This window comes from Haemaphysalis longicornis, unplaced genomic scaffold (assembly GCF_048455015.1).
Source record: "Haemaphysalis longicornis isolate Haplotype H1 unplaced genomic scaffold, Haemaphysalis longicornis Haplotype H1 scaffold_380, whole genome shotgun sequence".
Taxonomy (NCBI): domain Eukaryota; kingdom Metazoa; phylum Arthropoda; class Arachnida; order Ixodida; family Ixodidae; genus Haemaphysalis; species Haemaphysalis longicornis.
In genome coordinates, this window is record NW_027526358.1 from 36136 (window position 1) to 56345 (window position 20210).

The following is a 20210-nucleotide window of genomic DNA, read 5'->3' on the forward strand; positions in this document are numbered from 1 at the left end:
AGCCGACAGCCCCGAAGGCCTGGAATTTGTTTTCGTCTTGTATGTTCGCTGTTGTCGGTTACTAGCAGTTGGCTGTTCCCTTTGTTCGAAGGATTGCTTAATTCAGAAGCTGACCCTAAGCTCTGACTCTGTGCGCTGCACAGAGGACCGGCTTTGCAAGGAATGGGGCGACGCCGGCAATGTTTCTTCCGTAGCGGTATCCAAGACTATACTTTAACTCTCGCCTTTAGCTAGTGTATGCGATTTTAAGTCGATTACTATCATAAAAAGTTACGCACACGCAAAATCTGGTGCGAACAAGCATCAGTCGTCAACCGAGCGCAAAGAAACAGCAGGGAGAGTGAGCCTGAGTGAAGCAGACGACAGATGCGAGAATCCCTAAGCCGACGACACGGAGGCGTGCTTCGCAGCGCTGCCCGTGGTCGCGCTCACCGCCAATAGATATTGGGGGTTGGATGCGCACGCACACATCGGTGTCCCGACACCAGAAGTGCAACGTCAGATGGCACGCACGGCGATGCATTTTGCCAACCGCTTGCGTGCCCCGACTTATCTTGCCGCCAGGTGTACTTTCAGTGAGCGTTATATCAGCGCAGACGTTGGCCTTCTCCGAGTGAGTAACCCAATAAATGGAATGAGAAAAATGAACGTTAATTCCTACTGAGCCATTCTCCAAGCAAACAAAGAAGCCCGCTTTTTTAGCCTTGTGCACACGGCATGCATTAGTTGTTGGCGTATCCCCGCTGGGGTATGTGCCCTGAGGGGACGTGTACCATATGTGTTGGTCTGGGGTTGTTTTGTTTTCTGGGCACCAAATGACCAGCCAGCTCTCCCTAAATGTGAACATTTGAGTTAATTTCTTGCCTGGATGTGTCGCCTCTAACACAGGATTGTGAAATCAACAGGCTAGTGATGACAAAATGCCGCAGGGCTGCAACTGAACGTGCATTGAAAAAATACGCAGCCAACATTCTCTAGGAGCTGTATCTAGAGCTTCTATTCACCAGCATGCAAACAGTTCGTGTGCCCGAAGACTTGGCATGATTGCCATATGAAACTCGCTCTCTTGTTTTGCGTTTTTTATTTCTTTAAACGCCTGTTCCATGTGGCTAGGACATGTGATGCCTGAACGCTGCAGGACACCAACTGAATATGCAGGATAAGACACGGTAAATATTTCTAGGCACGACACCTGGAGCTTTCCCATTGTACTAACACAAACGATTTGTGCACTCTGAAACGGATGGCGTGATTGGTATATGAAATTCACTCCATTTTTCGTCTTTTTAAGTACCTGTTGTTGTGACATTTCTTTGTTGCTTGTGCGTCCTTTAAGCTGCTGTACTGCAAATGCATTTTCCCCCTGATATGTCCAGACACTGTCAAGTCTGGTGCCAAACACACCTCTTTGATCTGAGGAGAAAAACTTTATCTTTCAAAATGCTTGTTCTACACTGATTTGGGTAGCTGGTATGCCAAGAGCTACCTACATAAAAGTCCTGGGCCAGAGAGTTCTGCGTAGAGCTCTTGTTTTTCTATTCAGTACTACATAAGAGTTCTCAGAAGCTGCAGATTCGTGTCAAGCATTTTGAGCAAAAACAAGTGATGTTTAGCGGGCGTAACACAGTTGTCAAGTTAGGCAGCTCTCCATCATCAGCTTCTTTTTCTTTTAGAAACACCTCCAGAGCATCCTCAGGTTCTCTGGGTGTCACACCCCGTCCACTTCTGAATGAATTATCTAGCGTAATTAGGCATGATTTGCTTTAGAATTTGCCTGTAGTCTTCAGCTATGCTGTTTTCAAGGTTACGAGCCATATGGGCTAGAGTAGGCATGCGTAAAAACTTAGGGGGACAATACAGTAGGGGAGCATGCATGCAGGGGGGAACTGGTGTGCCAATTGCTCCGAGCTGCGCCAAGAGGATCATCCTGCTCCATGCTGCTCGAAAAGCGTGTTAATTTGAATAATTGCTCCATGTCTGCTCCAAAACTGTTTCAGGGTAATGGCTTTTCCGTGAGGTGATACAGGTTCTGCTATTTTTTCATTAATTTTCACTGACTCGCAGATTGCCAAGAACTTCTAGTGCGGCAGAAAGAAAGTTTCTTATATAGTGTCTGATGGACTGGGCTCTTATTTCAAGGACATTGTTGTCCAGGAGTTGACTACACGTGGAGTCTTTTTCACAATCCAAATTGACAAGATGCCAATTCCGGAACAGTGCTGCCAACAGCTTGATGTGCTCGTGAGATGCTGTTCTGGCCAACAAAAATAGTTGAACATTTGCAATCATTCCACCTGGGATCAGCAAGAACAAGACGTTCTCCTCAATGCTGTGAAGGAAGCAGTGCAAGATCTTCCAAGAGTCAACCTGTTGTGTTTTTACAGTGACGGGCCGTATGTAATGAAGAGCCTAAAAATACAGCTGAAAAAACATGTCAGCCCTGCCCTTCTCGATATTTGGGAGTGTCCGTTGCACAAAGTGCACAATGCCTTTGGGCAGTGATGTAGAAGCGGCACTTGTGGACACTTATAGCTTCTTCAGAAACTCTTGCTTCTTCAGAAGCCAGCCAGAGTGGCCTCAACCAACCTGAGGATGTTTCTCTTCGGCACATGAGCTCGCGCTGGCTGACACTTGGCCCGGCTCTTGACCGGCTCATTCAACAGCTTCCAGCAGTGAAAGAAGGGGTGCTGTGCAGTCGAAATCTTCGTGGTAATAAGCTCTATAACCGCCTTAATCTGTCTCTCACAGACAAAGCTTTTCTGTCCGAGGCACTTTTCTTATGCGACTGTATTGACTTGTTCGTCGGGTTTTTGACCCTGTTCCAAAAAACAGAGCCACTGCTACACATCCTCTTTTCTGAGATGGAAGTTTGTTTTGATCAAGAAAATCCTTGGACTCTTCTTTTTTTTGCGCCGAGAAGCCTACCAGGAAAAGTTTGGAGAACTTCTTGACATTAATTTACCATCCAACTGGAAGGAGCACGTTCAGGGGTGGAACAGCTGTGCCATTTGCGCCATTGAGTGCCCAACTTGTTTACCTGCACCATCTGTGCTGAACCATCCCTGTTGCGCCAAACTCGTTTTTCAGCGCCATCCTGCACCGCAGCAGCTGAATTGAGCCGCAAGATACGACCTCCATGATGCCCCATGCCCGAAAACTTGGCTGAAACATCGTGTTTTCGGTCTCATCAAGGCGGTTATGGTTTCAGTTTCATCAAGGCTATGAGCGGCTATGAAAGTTGGCTTTGCCTTAGTGGTGGTGGTGGTGGTGGTGGCCCATAAAGTGGCGCATACCCACTCAGGGGGATTGGTCAAGAAGAGTTTTTTTTATTATTGTTATGATTAAAAACCAGATAGGCAAAAAGGTGCAGTCGAAGAAAGAATTTAGTATATAGGTTGCAGACAGAAATAGAACAAGTAAGAGGAGCGAGAGAGCCTGATCAGAATCATTTTAACAAGGCAGACGAGCCGCCTCTGAAATGAAGGAATGAATGGCTTGACAGACATCCCCATGGCAGTGGCCTAGCTGCGTGCCTCCAAAAGACAAAAGCGCTGGCAAGGTTAGTGGTATTCCAAGACGCCGCAGGGGAACCTCCAGCAGCCTTCTCCGGTGATGCGAGAATCGGCGGCAAAACAGGAAGAAATGCTCATCCGATTCAACTTCATGGCAGAAGTGGCACAAGGGTGAGGTTGCTAGATCTGCCCGGTATAGATACCTGTTAAGGGGGGGAACACCACAGCGAAACGAAGTCAGCGAAACTTCGCACGAGCGAGTTTGGCAGAGGCTTCTTTTCCACCGAAACCTGAGGTGTTCGAGTTCCGGGGAGGTGTGCAGCCTGTGATCGGACACGTCCTGGGCCAACAGGTATTGTCGATAACGGGCTAGCAACACGCAAGCAAACGGGGGAAGCACCTCCACAATAGGTAACGACAATGCCATTTTCGCTAACGTATCCGCGGCTTCATTAAGGGCTAATCCACAGTGGCCAGGCAGCCAGACAAGCCAAATTGCCCGAACATACGTGGGAACGAAGGAGTAAAAAGTTTTAAGCATGGGACTCACAGTTTCTGAAGAAAGGACCATGCACACGGAGAGGGAATCCGTGAGTATCATCACTGAAGATTGCGCCGAATCGAGTTTCAGAACAGCAAGAAGAATAGCCAGAAATTCTGCATAAAATATGGGAATATAATCTGGTAGACGCAATGAAAAAGTCCAATTCAATGCCGGAGAGAAGATACCCACCCCAACTTTCTCATTTTTTCCAGAGGCGTCGGTTGCAATAACCACGTGCGATGGGTATTCAGACCAGTGTTGCGGAGTTACCACTCCGGAATTGGAATCATTCCGGATTCATTCCACCTTTTTGAGGTGCCAGAATGGAATGAGAATGGAATGAGGACAATGGCTGGAGGAATGGAATGGGAATGGAATAGTGATTTTTAGACGATGACGTCAACATTCCTGGCGCTGTCCTGATACTAATTAGTCAGTGGCGACGACTGCGTCGGTATATCTCAAATGGAGCACCGGCGACGAAAACGAAAACGAATACCCGACATCTCGAGTAACCTAATCCCCGCAGCCTGTGGCAGCGCATGGTGCAACTGAACTTCGAGCAGCGCAAGCGCGTTTGGCCGCCGGGCCGGTGGCGATGTTAGGTCCGCTCTTCGTGCTGTGGCAGGCTTTTTGAGGCAGAGCTTTCTCTGTACAACTAATTGTCCGTGGCGCCAATTTCAGACCGGTGTGTCAGTTGCAGGCGACATGTGCCCAGGCCAGCCAGCGGGGAATACGAGAAGCAGGAGGGAAGGAATACGAACGGCGCGCATTCGAAGCCGCAGTGTTTCTCATAGCAAGTAGATGCAGCGAAACGTTGGAACTACCAATATAAAGCATTCACGCATGAAACATGAAACAAGGAGTCTGCTTGGCGTTCTCCTCCCCCCTCTGTGCCCGGCGCGCAATGAATAGCGTTGTAGCTTGTAAGCCCACCTGGTAGGCATCGCTCGGGAATGCGGCGCCAACCTGTGGGCCTTTTGTCCGTCTGTTGCAGCGGGGCCCCGGGGCTCCAGCAAATCAAAACCAAGGCAGTAAAAATAAAATTGTGGGTGTGGGCCCTGCGTGCCCGGCACCCGCCATAGGCATAAGAAGCGAGCCTCGGATGTATTACTGAGATTTCTACCTCCACACTGTGGTACGGTAGTGGGCAGCTGTGATATACGCTTGCATAAGATATTAAATACGACAATGCGGAAGACACAGCTGCAAAAGGGCGTTTGTTTCTAACAGTTCCGGCTCCAGCAGCGCCCTTGTTTGCGAGTGCTTTGACAGCTCTCTGCAGTGAGACACCGTGCTTTGCTTCGATCCGAAAATGCGGCCTTCTCCTCCAGTGGTTCAAAACTGTTTCGTGGTTTGATTGCTGTGTTTCTGTGCATGGGGCCTTTGTGCCCGGAGTACAAACGTACCTGATTACTGAAGCCTTAGTCGTCGGCGTGAAAGTTGGAGTACCACCACTATTCAGGTATACGGAGGCCTCATTTCAAAATTTTGATCAGGTCCTCGTGCATAGTGGTGGCGCGTTCACGGAAACAAACTGCCTGATCATACTCCTTTATTTTGCCAGGGCTCTCGTCACAATATGGTTCTGTCACTTTAAATTAAGGGCTCATAAGTAATGCCCTGTATTGAACGGATTGGGCTGAGGAAGTGCCAGGGCAATAACCAAGCAAAATGGAGGTCAATGTGGAAGCGGTGGTGACTTTCCTACTGTGAATGCAAAACTGTTAACGGTGTTCTTTGACGCTGCCTTCCAGTCTCTCGCGTTGGTACAGTAGCATTATTGCTCAGTGCTCTAAATTCCCTTGAAATCATTGAAGTGAGCATTTAGAATGCGTGTACATGTGAGAAAGCTCTGCGCGACATTCCTGTGGGTTATCCACAGTATACTAATTACGCTGGTATGATGGTACGCAAAGCAGATAGCACGACAGAACGCGACAAACTGTGCAACGAAACTGTCATCAACGTAATAGCTGCTTTACCTCGCGTTGCGCAGAAACAAACCGTTAAAACAAGCTAACATGCAAACACCAAAATGAGTAGCCTGATCCACCTACTTATTATGTAAAAACTGGCAGTGTGACACTGCCCCCTTTTAGAGCGAAAGCTTTCTTAGTGAGACCAATGGCATTCTGTCAAAAAAAATTTTACATTTCCACATATACCGGTTGCTCTACCGGAAAGCTCTGCTGATATCTCTGGACGCACGGTGCGTGCATGAAACCGGGGACCGCAAAAAAAAAAAAAGTCTTCCTATCTCTCTCTCTAAAACCGGGCTTTCATTGTGTCAGAAACGTTACTTGAAGATAGCAACAAAAGAACAGTTCTAAATAAGACTTCACACGCGTCGACCGTGAAGACAAAGTGCAATACGTTGTCTTTATCTCATAAAACACGTAACCGTGTACATTTCGATCGTTCGTAGATGCGTTACTTGTGCACGAGAAATCGTCGCATGGGTTCGTTGTTGGCTTGCGATTTGGGAGTTTGAATGCTTGGCGATTGGTTGGATACACTTTCAGTGAAATTTGAACGAACTTGTAGCTTTCGCCCTTTTCTCTACTTTCGTTAGGAAGGGATGGTAAATGTTCGCATTAGAAGTGTAGTTGTTCTGCAGGAGATATCTAACCAAGCTGCTACCATCTCCCAAATCGGTGACAAGTGGCACATTTTGCATACTTTTGCAGTTTTCAACGCGTAGCATAAGGTCAGATTTATGTTGCGTTCCTCGATAGCTCGATAGAGCGCCTGAGGCAGTTTTTACATTGAGGAATTAAAGGAATGGAATTGACCTGACCGCCCATTCCAGGAATGGGAATGGGCTAAATTCTGTAATTCCAAGGAATTGAAAGGAATGGAATCACGACAAGTTTTAATTCCTCGGAATGGAATGGGGATGGAATGGGGAGGCCCAATCCGCAACACTGATTCAGACTGGTGAGCCAGGAGAAAGTTTTTAATTAAGTTGGTTGGAAGCAGCTTAGCATGTTTTGGGAAAATGTTATCAAAAGAAACCTCCACTACTGTGGGTTGAGACTGCAAGACGGGAACTGATAGGAGCGTGGAGTTTAATGGATGAAGTAAAGAATTGGCAAAAATGGCCTGCGGGCGCCGGATACGAGACCAATTAGAGCCGAAAAACGCAAATGCGTGTTGGACAAACACAGCCTGTGGTCTGGCCAGCGGTGACTCTAGGAACTTTGCAAATGCATTGATGGTGAGATATTTAAACCTGGAATTCAGCGTTGGGACTCCGGCCTCCAAGTATAATACCCGAATCGGGACGTAACCAGGTAGGCCTAAGCAGCAACGCAAAGCTTGTCGTTCCAGCTTTACCAAAGGCATGAGCTTATAGGTTGCAGCGCCAGAGAATACAACACACCAAAATTCTAAAATTGGTCGAACATACATGCTGTAAATCATCAAGAACGTATCTACCCTCAGACCTGTTCTTTTGTGGCTAAGACCCCTCAGTAGAGCTACAGCACGGGAGCCTTTCGCAGCTATATGTTCAATGTGTAGGCGCCAATTCAATTTTCTGTCATATATGACCCCAAGATATTTTAGCGAATCAACCTGACGAATGGTTTGTTGGTGATACGATAACGAAATCGATATTTGGTCCGTAAGAGGGAACACGAGGATGGCACACCTGTCAATGTTTAAAGAAAATTTCAAAGTATCCAACCATGCTTCCAGGGCATTCAAATATGACTGAAGGGAATGAAATAAGGAATGGATGTCTTGCGATGAAGAGAAAAAGGCGATGTCATCTGCATAGACATATGTATGCACATCTCGGTGAATGGGTATGGAGCTCAAGAGCACATTGAACAGCACTGGGGAGATAACAGACCCCTGGGGTACTCCGCGTGTCTGCTTATACTGTGAAGAGGCGTAACCATTTTGGTAACAGAAAAACTCTCTGTTTTCCAAAAAAGCCGCTACCCACGCAGTAATGTACCCCGGAAACGAATAGCGAGCTAGGAGGTCTAGAAGGATGCCATATTCCACACTGTCGTAAGCTTTTGAAATGTCCAACGTGACAAATGCTGCAGCTCTAAGTGCCTTCTCCCACCTTCTCTTCTTTTGAATTTGCACAATTTTGTCTGCCGGTGTCAGCCGCTGCACCACAATCAATGAAAAATGGAATTTTTTTTGGCTTATCGCTAGCAGATAAATAATATTCACAAGAAACGTTGTAGTTTATTAGAGGTAAATTTAGGCGCCCATGTTTGATAATCCTGGCTTTGCTGCCCACAACGCTTCGTAGTGGCATGTATTGAACAAAGAGGTTCTTGGACGCTTTGCCCACGCTTGTTAATTCAGTTCGCTTTTGTTTTGAGGGAATCGCTCATTTTTGCCTGTGAACTCTGGGGTTAGCTTTGCTCATTGGGGGATGGTCCAACATTATTCGAGCCTTCTAACACGCTCTAGTTACGTAGTCTGCGTCGTCAGTTCATCGACCCTCGCAACCCCTGTGACGGGCGAAGACAGAACTATGCTCACCATCGCACGGACTAAAACCGCTTTTCGATAGAAAAAATGCTAGTGAACACCTTGTTTTACGGAATGCCACCACGTGTTCGCGAAAACACCGCCGCTTACGGGACACGAAGCAAGGCCTGTTATCGGATGCCCTTCGAATCTGTGCATGAGGTTTGACATTTGAGCAGTGATAATGAGGGCTGCTTGCTGGGGCCGAAGGTAGATAACTTCGCATGTTGTAAACTTCCAGATATAGTACCAGAACTGTGTTCCCAGGTCGGAGTAGGTTCTACTGCACGGTGGAACGCCTGATTAATAAAGCGTAACTTGGATGGGGCTGGCCCAGCTACCAACAGGGAGGTTAGGCAGGCACCGTAAGGCTGTGAAATGGTCTTACATCTGCTCCAAATTGCATTTCTCGTTGCTACAAACCTGCTCCAAAAGGCCTTCCTGGCTTCCCCAAGCTTGCTACAAAAGGCACTTTTGCCTGCTCCCAGGACTCCTGCACATTGAAATCGGCACAGATACCGATGCTGCCCTCGCTGACTGCGCCGCATGAAAAGAAACAGTTCTGAGTAGGAGCAAGGGGCTTCTACTGAAAGGCCGCTGATCCCTGCTCTCCAGGCTTCCACTTCGAAAATCTGTGCTGAGGGACCTCAGGTGCATCAGCAAGCCTTCTCAGTGTAGTAAGTTCTGCTGAATCCATTAGGAACTTGGATGCAGCAGAAGAGCTTCCCCAATAATTGCACTTCGCCAGGGGTCCTTTTTAATGGGTGAATTCAGCCTTGTTGCAACAGAAAACATTGACTATATCCCTTTTGATCTACTGGACAAGTTTTGGCAAAAGATCTTTGAGCTAAAGCTAGGTGATGGGGCCCCAAGGTACCTATTACTGGGAGCACTTGTAAAAGCGCTGTTAAGCCTCTCGCAGGGCAATGCAGATGTAGATAGAGGCTTCAGTGAAACTAGAAGTACGCTTCGGGACCGAACTAGTTTCTCCATTTCAAGTGCCAACGGCTTTCGGTCTATAATGTCGTTCTCGGAAAGATTTGGCTGCAATACAGCAGCATTGCCCGAGTGGAGAACTCGTCACAGCTATGAAGGGCTCTCAGAAACATCAGATGCAGCGACTTGAAGGCCAAGCATTGGAAGAACCGTGCGAAAAGAAATCAAAGCCAAGTGATTCCAGTGCTACAAGCAAGGCTGGCAAACAGCAAGAATTAAAGGCCAAAATCGATTCAGCTAGGATGCTGTTGAGCAATACTAATCTCCTCATCTCAAGAGGCATCAGCAAAAAATGCTTCGCTGATTTGCAAAGTGGTCCTAGTCGGAAGCTCTTGGAAGCTTTGTTGAACTTGCACTCGTTGCAGAAAAAAAAAGTCCTAAACCTATGAGCAGATAATTAGGCTTAATTTTTACTTGTACAGTGTTCTCTTGAACTGGTGCTTTTGTGCTCGAAATAACTTTTTGGACAAACCAGCTAAAAGCACCTTCTGGTGCCTTTAGGGTCTGTGTGGTTCTATTTTTTTTTCTGAAGTCTTACTGTGTGCTGAGGAACTGCGTGGCTCTGAGTAGTAGTCCTTACAATACAATTCAAGTGGTTCAAAACAACCTGCTACAAAAGCTGGAAAGTGTGCTCCAAGCACTGCCCCAAGTAGCCTATCATTTGTTCCAGCGCTGTGCAAGTCTTGCCGAGGGATGAAACCTAAAACCATAAAGCCGACTTTTCAGTTTTGCTGCAGAGCAGAAAGTCATGCAACCTTTCACTTTGCTTATGTTCCATCAAAAATAGTTTTTTTTTTACATTTTTCATTCCAGACACCAAAAATAATAATGCTAGCACCACCACCATCCACATAATAATTATGATCATACCTTTTAATAATTATGATCATCATACCCTTTTTTACAGAAGCACACAAAGTTGGAAGAACGCAACAGACGTCTTCTGCAGCACGTGTCCGAAAGGGGACCGTATGCTTACAAATGCTTTCTTGATGTGCTGCACAATAACGGAATGTCGGAAGCGTTGAGTCTGCTCAAGGGTTGGACCCCATTGCATCAAGGGCTACCTGCAAATACAAGATGTGTCCAAGTACGAGCGTCCGGGCCTGGCGGTGAACCTGTTTTCAGCAATCCTGGTCAAAGCAATGGTACGTGTTGGGCACCCAGGCCATCTGCTGAGTGGCAGTACCTCTCAAAGTGCTGCACTCTGTGAACAGTAGCTGGTGCGGACCGCGGTGTGGCTGCATGATGGATGCATGGGGTGGCGTGCTGACGGAAAGGCAGTTGTTTGCAATCAGTACAACGAATAAAGATACCACAGTTTTTGGGTAGATACTAAAATGCATATTTCAGGGACATTGCTGGACAGTCGCTGGAACGGACCGCCGTCCTCCTTGGCTGGATGATGGATGCATGGGGTGGCCTGGTGACAGAAAGGCAGAGGTTGCAGTTAGAACAAGGCAGAACTGACCATACAGTAGTCTGGTAGACCATAAAATGCATCAATCAGTTAAACTGTGTGGCAGCTTATCACTCGGGTGAGACAGCTGCGCATATTGCGCAGTTTTGATGCAAATTTGTTTTCCTGCGCCAGTCTGCTCCAAAAGCTTGAAAATTACAAAAATTGCGCCGAACTGCTCCAAACCAGTCTGTAAGCCAAGGATTTTAACGCTCTCGTCAGTTTCCAAGGGGAAAAATGCTTACTGACGGCATAATTTTACAGCACTCCCAAGGTGGTGCTGTTTATAAAGGTTTCATTGATTGCTCATCCAATACAAAACCCGCATAAAATTGTTCCCGAGATAGTTTTTTTTTAAATTTACAATGTCGGGTTGCACATGTTACATTCTGCGAGTTTTTAAAGTTTTCCCATCGAAATCATTGCCAAGTCCTGTAGAAAAAATACTTATGTCTACTGAGGTGACAAACTACTTGTGCAAGTTGATGAAAAATACAGCAATTTTCGGAGCGCTGTATCTCAGAACGACATCACTGGGCGCCGGCCATCTTGGTGTGGTGAAGATTGAAAAACATGGCCGCCTGCCGAATCAGTTGCTCGGGGTTCGGGCAGAGTGCCCTTCGCCGATTTCTACCGTGGTTTTGGTTATGGGGGTGGCTGGGTTTACATTTAGTCGTTTCATCTGTTGCGGGAAGCTGCGCTACTCGAAAGATGGGCCGCGGTGGCTCAGTGGCTAAAGCGTTGTGCTGCTGAGCACGAGGACGCGGGTTTGACTCCCGGCTGTGGCGGCCGCTTTTCTGATGGGAGAGAAACGCAAAAACGCCCGTGTGTTTGAGATTTCGGCGCCTGTTAAAGATCCCCAGGTCGTCAAAATTAATTCGGAGCCCTCCACTACGGCACGCCTCATCGCCTGCGCTGCGTCGGCACGTTAAACCCTACAATCAAATCAGTTACTTGAAAGACGGGAGTTCATCAAACACAATGTGGTGCCCGCAAAATCGCCGTGCTTCCGCCTTTGGTGTGAGGCACGGTGCGTGCTTCAAGTGAAATTTCAGACTCATTGTGGTGTTATAAAATGCTGCGTTATTGCTGCCTTTGACAGCGAGCTTGTGCACGGCGGGAATAGGACGATCGACACTTGCAGAAGTGGCGGCGCAGGCTACATCGCCGCAAAATTTCAAGCAGTGCCCGATAGTGGGACGGGCTATTATTGCACGCTAGTAATAATGGTTCATCTATCTGAAGTGAAATTTAATGCCCGAAGGGAGGTGGCTAAACACGCCAACGTTACTCAAATTACGGTCGTAGTCAGCGTGCACCTTGGGGATTGAAATGGGAGGGCTGGTGGGGTGCGACGACCCCTCGCTTTGCGCAACTTTTGCCGTGGCTCTACACTTGTGCGTAATGGCGGTTCTGGGATTACAAAAATAATAATTTCGGCATTTACATCATAATAGAAATGCCTTGCGATTGCTTAGTTTTTCAATTCGATATTTTCAATGGTGCTCCACGCTATGTATGCATAGAGCCTAAGAATTTAAAAATGGTTTGTAAAAATGTAGTGCAGTTCGTACCTTGTGATACCCTGGTAGAAAAAGCTTTATTGAAAGGCTGTTTCAGTGTTATGTGCGTTCAAAACCGATTGAAAAGTGCACTCTCTCCTCCCCCGAGTTGCCAAAAATGTGATTTTTTAGGCTGCTAAGGTGACATAATAGATGTTGCTCTTCTGCTCCAAATCAAGGTTCTTCTGCTCCAAAATTGAGATTTCGCTGCTCCAAAAACTGCTCCCAAACCTGATTCAGCTGTCTCATTCCTGACCACTGGAATACCTGGCACGCTGGAAGTTGCTGATGCGGACCGTGGTGCTTCTTGGCTCGATGATGGATGCAAGTGGTGGCTGATGACAGAAAGCCACTGTTTGCAAACAGAACAAGGCATAGAAGTTTGGTTTCATGCATCCTCACGGGCTGAGGCATTTGTTGTCGGCTTCTAATGGCATGCTCGTTGGCGGTGTGCCAGGCTTAAATGGGCCGTGAAGACAAAATACAAGCTTGGTTCAGTCAAAAGAGCGTTTTTTCTTTTTTCTGATAACAATGATGGAGATGCTAGGGAAAGCAGCTGAAGCAGTGGCGACGCACGCAGCTACTTTCCAGCCATTTATCTGTGACGTCACCGAATCTTGTTTGCGCGATTGGTGGCCACCACCCTGAGCCACCGCCAAGAAACGTGAACGGCCTCTAGTTTTGTTTGATCGTATCACTAGTATGCTAGTATGCCGTTAACGTGTTAATAGCCGTGTTTTGGTGCTGGCCCATATTAAGTCACTCCTGGCCGTAACACGTCACTGAAGCGTGCAGTTTGAAGGTCTCTCCATATTCCTTGCATTCTCTCAGTGAAAAAGCATCTTTCGTGGCCGGGCTGGAGCGGAGTGAGTTGTCCAAGGCGAGCTCTCCTCTTTCAAGTAGAACAAAGTTGTCTTCATGGCCCCTGTACTTCTCTTTGGACCACTACTGCTCCCCTAGAGTGTGCAGGCAGCCATCAGACTGGCTAGCTCCTTCTTCGACACGCACTCTCAACGGACAGCGATAGGTAGCCTTAGTAGCTGAAAAGCTTGCTGTACGACGAACTTGCCTTCAGGGATAAATCATTCGGCAGAAGTGAGGGGCCTCATGGGGCAGGTCAAATTATAAGGCTTAAGACAGCTCAAAGAACCCTGGAAAGCCGTTGTTCAATAAAAATTGAAAAGAAGCGTCCCAGGACCTTCAAGGCGTCGGTCATATCAAAACACGAAGGCCCTGGGATGTTTCTTCTTAATTTTTTATAAGTGGCTTCTACGCCCGCGTGCGATTCTTGTCTACATTGGCTCAGTAGTCGGAGATGATGCGCTGGATCTGAGCCGTGGTCAGCCACTGTCTAAACAGAATGGCGCTTCGTTTCTTCACTGCGCCGTTGTTCGATGCCCTGTGGCCGTTCGCCACTGCGCGACAGCGCCATGTGCTCGATTAAGGGCGATGCATAATTCCCTTCGTTGCAAATGTCAGCAGGCTAAGGCGTTGCGCTGCTGAGCACGAGGTCGCGGGTTCGATTCCCGGCCGTGGCGGCCGCTTTTCTGATGGAGGCGAAAAGCAGAAACGCCCGTGTGTACGAGATTTCGGCGCACGTTAAAGATCCCCAGGTGGTCAAAATCAATCCGGAGCCCTCCACTACGGCGCGCCTCATCGCCCGCGTTTCTTCGGCGCGTTAAACCCTACGATCGATCAATCAATCAATCAATCAATCAGCAAACGTCAGCAGCTCAGCGACCGAACGCTGCACTGGAGATTTATTAAGTATGACGGGCGAGAGTGAGGGCGAAGTTTGCCATCACTTGGAGCACTCTCGGCATGAGCACGCGGAGCTCGGTAGCAGCGGTCCTGCTGCCGCTCCGGCTGCCTGCGTCGTGGTCCGTTTACTCTTTTGGCCGATAGTACGTGTGCACCAAGGAATGGGAATGCACCAAGTGCGACGAAAAGGTCTCAACAGGACGCAGGTCGCAGTGATCATATTGCAGGACAGAAAATGTGGCTACTGTTTTCTGGCGAGTGAGGGAGCGGAACGTTTAATGGCGGGCCAAAATATTTGTCCAAGGCCTTTGCAGCTTTTGTTTTCTACCCACTTTCCTCATTGTAGTCAATGCTGTCCGAAGCTGTAGGCTTCTAGAATTTTCACGCTAACTCTCAAAGGAAGGGGAGTATGAAGCGGTGACTCATTAGCCCCTTTCCTGCACAGGGGCCAGCTTGTGTGATTGGAGGCCACCGAGTAGAGCTGCCACCACTGAACATGATTTTCCAGTTGTTGCGTCTGATCACAATACCTAAAAAGCTAGCAAGGGTGACTCACTGCGTCACCACTGGTGGCACTGCGTGGCAGGAAATTTACAAGTCTTTCAAAATTACTGGTCCTTACTTTGAAGAGGGTAGTCTTTCTTGGGTTACTAGATACAAAAATATTGGTGTGTCTGGATGTATATCTGTCCCTCCTCCAATTCAGTCGCCTGGAATCAAAACTTAGAGAATTCTTGAACGAGACGACGCGTGTATCAGCAAAGCATTTCCAAATAACCGGATCTAATAGCATTAATCGTACTTGTGAACGCTGTTCAGCAAAAAGAAAGCATTAGGGATATTGAGGCATGACATTAATACCTAATGCAAATACTGGCGGTGTTCTTTCAATTAAAAATAGACTGGGCATAATTTTTGTGATGAGAAACAAAAATAAACGCGTTCAAAACAGTATTTTAACCGCGCAATACAGACAGTGCCCGTGGCTTGAGTGCCAAGTGCTACAGTAACAAAGCATCCCCGAGCAGTCGGTGTGTCAGCGGTGTGTGAGCATGACAAAATTTAACTGGATTCAGCACAAGTTCATTGAGTTTTGGATTGGAGGACCAAGGCAGAAGGGAAGAGCATGGGTGAGGCGAGAGGAGAGGCAGTTACGTCGCAGGTGTGGGAGAAGACTATCGTCTTTCGACGACATTAGCAGCAAAGTGAACAAGTACGGTGCCATTTCTTTCAAGACGGTAGTCTTTCTTGGGCTACTTAAATGCAGAAATTTTTGTCTGTCTGTCTGTTACTCGATTCAGCCAGCCGGCCAAAGTGAAACAAGCTGCGCAGTAGTCTTGTGTGCCCACAGCCAAATCTGAACGTCTATGTCTGGTGAACGTCAACTTTGTTGAACAAGAACGAGACATTATGAGTATATAACACCAGGGGTGAGACAGCTGCGCATATGGCGCAGTTTTGATACAAATGTCTTTTCGTGTGCAAGACTGCTGCAAAAGCTTGAAAATTGGAAAAATTGCGCCAAATTGCTCCGAAACAGTCTGAGAGCCAAAGATTTTAGCGCTCCCGTCAGCTTCAGTGCGGAAAAATGCTTACTGATGGCATAATTTTCCAGCACCCCCAAGGTGATGCTGTTTGTGAAGGTAATTGATTGATCATTCAATAAAAAAACTCGCATAAAATTGGCCCCGAGATAGTTTTTTAGAACGTAGCAATGCCCGGTTGGCAATGTTATATTCTGGAGCTTTTTAAAGTTTTCTAATCGAAAACCATTGAAAAGTTTTTAAGAAAAAGGCTTATGTGTACTGATGCGCAAGGTACTTGTGCAAGTTGATGAAAAAACGGCAATTTTCGGAGCGCCGTATCTCCGGAACGACATCACTTGGCGCGGCCATCTTGGTGTGGTGAAGATTGGAAAACATGTTCGCCGGGCAAAGCAGTTGTTCGTGGTTCAGGCAGAGGGCCCTTCGCCGATTTCTACCGTGGTTTTGGTTATGGGGGTGGCTGGGTTTACATTTAGTCGTTTGATCTGTTGCGGGAAGTTGCGCGACTCAAAATACGGGAGTTCATCAAAAACAAAGGGGTGCCCACGAATTCGCCGTGCTTCGGCCTTGAGTGTGAGGCGCTGTGCATGCTTGAATTGGAATTTCGGACTCATTGCGGTGTTATAAAACGCTGAGCTATAGCTGCCTTTGACAGTGAGCTTGCGAGCAGCGGGAATGGGATGAACGACATTGCAGAAGTGGTGGCGCAGGCTACATCCCCGCAAAATGTTCAAGCAATGTCCGAAAGCGGGACGGGCCATTATTTCACGCTAGTAATAATGGTTCATCTATCTGAAGTGAAACTTAAAGGGAGGAGGCTAAACATACCAACGTTACTCAAATTCCGATTGTAGTGAACGTGCACTTTGGAGATTGAAATAGGAGGGCTGGTGGGGTACGACGACTGTCACCTCACTTTGCGCAACTTTTGCCGTGGCTCTACACTTGTGCGTAAAGCCCCATCCGGAAATACAAAAATAATAATTTCGGCATTTACATGACAATAAAAATGCCTTACAATTGCTTAGTTTTTCAATTCGATATTCTCAACGGCTTTCCAGGCTATCTATACATTGAGCCTAAGCATTTAAAAATGGTTTCTAGAAAGGTAGTGCAGTTCGTACCTTGTGATACTGTGGTAGAAAAAATTTGATTGAGAGGCTGTTTCAGTGTTATGTATGTCCAAAACCGATTAAAAAGTGCACTTTTCCCCCATGCGTTGCCGAAAATTTGATTTTTTAGGCTCCTAAGGTGACATAATAAATGTCATTGTTCTGCTCCAAATCGAGATTCTTCTGCTCCAAAATCGAGGTTTTGCTGCTCCAAAAACTGCTCCCAAATCTGATTCAGCTGTCTCACCCCTGTAACACAGAAAATCAATACATAATGGATATTAGCAGCGTTCCTTTGTTAAAAAATTCACGAATGCTTGGTTTTTGCAATAGCAAATGAAATACTACATCCACTGCAGAAAACCGTTGCCTGGTGTTGCCCACATTACTGTAGATCCTCTTGGCATTAAAAAAAAAATCAAGCAGCAGCAGCAACGAAAGGTTCCACTAAATGGCTTCCACGTTCCGCTTGGAATGCTTGTGGAGCAGGGCAACGTGGTTCTATAACTGTTGTAGTAGGGAGCCTCAATTCGCGTGCGTCTCCGCCGTACGGCAGCGCCTGACTTGGAGAAGTGGAGCGCGGCAAATTTAAATTGGCTTGAGCAAACCTCTGGTGTGTTTTATCTTGGGAGGAGCGGCGCTGTAGAGGAATAGTAAGAGGGTGAGCGGGAAAGAGGAGGAGGCCTTTACTTGCCAGGGGTGCCAGTTTACTATCGTCTTTCGTCGACATTTGCAACGAGAGGAACAGGTACGCGGCAATTTCTTTTTTTTTTTTGCTAGAAACGAGTTTTTCGGATCCGAATTGGCAGCGAGAGGATTGCCAAGGGCTGGTCATTTCAGATAGGCCAAGGAAGTGTGCTGCATTCGTGACCCCTTTATGAGTTGCAGTGCTCACAGGCATTTGTAAACCTTCGCTGTTTGTGTAAGCACTCAGAGCAAGGTCCATGGGGCCTCAGAGGCGTGTCCATGTGCAAAGCATATTTTGGCCCTTACATCTTCAAAGTTATTCACAGCATGTTTACAAGACATATTCAGAACATCGGATTGGGAACAGGTGGGTGTAAGAGTTAATGAAGACTACCTCAGTAAGCTCCGGTTTGCTGATGCCGTTGCCTTGCTAAGAAACTCGGGGGGGCAAATTGCTAAGCATGACTACCACACTGGACAAGCATAGTAGAACCGTGGGCCTGAAAATTAATGTGCAGAAAACTGAAGTAATGCTCAATAGCTTTGGGACAGCACAGCGGTTTGAGATAGGTGGCGAGGCCGTGGAAGTGGTAAGTGAATATATCTACCTAGGCCAAGTTGTGACCCCGGATCCCAGCCATGAGGCAGAGATAATTGGAAGGATAAGAATGGGGGGGGAGTGCATTCGACAGGCATTCTCAGATAATGAATGGCAGTCCACCATTGTCCCTGAAGAAGAAAGTGTATGACAGCTGCATCTTACCGGTACTCACCTACGGGGCAGAAACTTGGAGGCTCACTAAAAGGGTTCAACTTAAATTGAGGACGACTCAGCGGGCAATGCAACGGAAGATGATGCGTGTAACGTTAAGGGACAAGAAGGGTGCGGATTGGGTCAGAGAACAAACGTGTGTTCAGGACATACTAGTAGAAATTAAGAAGAAATGGGCGTGGGCCAGGCATGTAATGCGAAGGCAAGATAACCATTTGTCATGAAGGGTAACACAGTGGATCCCTAGAGAAGGCAAGCGTGGCAGGGGGCGGCAGAAAGTTAGATGGGCAGATGCGATCAAGAAGTTTGCGGGGATAAATTGGTCGCAGTTGGCACAGGAGCGGAATAATTGGAGATCCATGGGAGAGGCCTTTGCCCTGCAGTGGACATAGATAGGCTGCTGCTGCTGGTGATGATGATATTTTGGCAAACCAACGAGCTTTTCGGCATGTAATGCTTAAGCACACTTTGCTGAGTACCTCACAGCAACATTTAGGCTGTTCTAGGTCACGTGATGTGCCTGAAGTTGTAACTACAAGTTTATGCACCAGACACCTTATTCCGCTGCTTCGGTTCGGGTGCCAGATTAAAAATGTCATCTACTTTAATTGGAAACTTGTTATGTGTTCTTGAGTTTGTAAAATGGGTGCCAGATTAAAAATGTCATTTAGTTTAATTGAAACTTGTTATGTGTTCTTGAGTTTGTAAAATGGGTGCCAGATTAAAAATGTCATTTAGTTTAAAGGAGCCATGAAGAGAAAACACAAGTTTGGTTTATTCAAAAGATTGTCTCGTTAGAATCATACTGACACCACTTTTAACGTAAACTTCGCTCAAATAAGCTACATAATTAGGAAAAACGGGAATGGTCATGCGACCCACCAGCTCATTTCCCGCAACAGAACCTGTGATGTCACATGGGCTAAGCTCTGCGATTGGCGGAGGCTGGCAGAAGCAGACGCAAATTAGGTAGAGCTTACAAACTAGACGAACGAGCGATTTGCGCTTAAATTTAGGGCACATTCTTTACAAAGCAATAGGAATGATGGGACAAAAAGTGGAAGTTACGAAAGCACATGTAAACATAGAAGTACTGATGCGTTCTGCTGTTCGTACTGCGCACAGCATGCTTTGGTTTAGCTGCACAGCACTATGGGGCTTGGGGTTGTCTCAGAATCTCTATGGTCTCGGACTCCATGGTCTCAGACGACACTGGCCGATTGACGCAAGCAACGGTGTCTTACGTGACCCCATTTGTCGAGCGAGCACTGTTTCAGGGAACGAATATTTTCTCCCAGAACAAAAACAAGCCAGGTTTAAATGCGGGCAAAAACAAACCAAACGCTTGCCACGGTATGGTGGCGCCATCTAGGTTACGGAACGTAAAGAAACACGGGAACAAACCAACACCGTTACAGGGTGGAGACAACCTTTGAACGGTCCCGTGCCGCCGCAATTGGGCCAACGGGCTCAACGCGTTATTCTTTTCGTTTCCCACGAGACCTAGCAACGCGAAACAGACAATATGATTCAAACTTCTTCAGTAAACCGCGTTGCGGCGATAATTTTAGCGCGGTTTTGACACAATGACTTGCTTCGGCGGCGAGCGAGCAACCGAACATGGCGGCGCCAGCGTTACGTGTCTCTACCCTGTACGGCAGATGCGTGAATGAAGGTACTCTAGGCTGCAGAGCGGTCGGCATGGAGGAACTCCATGGTGGTCGGTTCCCGTGATGTCACTTGGGACCACGAAAACGCATG

General features: G+C 47.2%; 1 protein-coding gene across 1 annotated transcript in view; it reads left to right on the forward strand.

Annotated features, from left to right (window-relative positions):
- LOC144178030 (caspase-3-like) overlaps positions 1 to 20210 on the forward strand; it is a 107192-nt gene that overhangs the window by 7501 nt on the left and 79481 nt on the right. The window contains exon 2 of the mRNA XM_077705565.1: positions 10460 to 10700. Coding sequence (XP_077561691.1) covers positions 10460 to 10700 — 241 coding nt within the window. The remainder of the gene's footprint in view (positions 1 to 10459; positions 10701 to 20210) is intronic.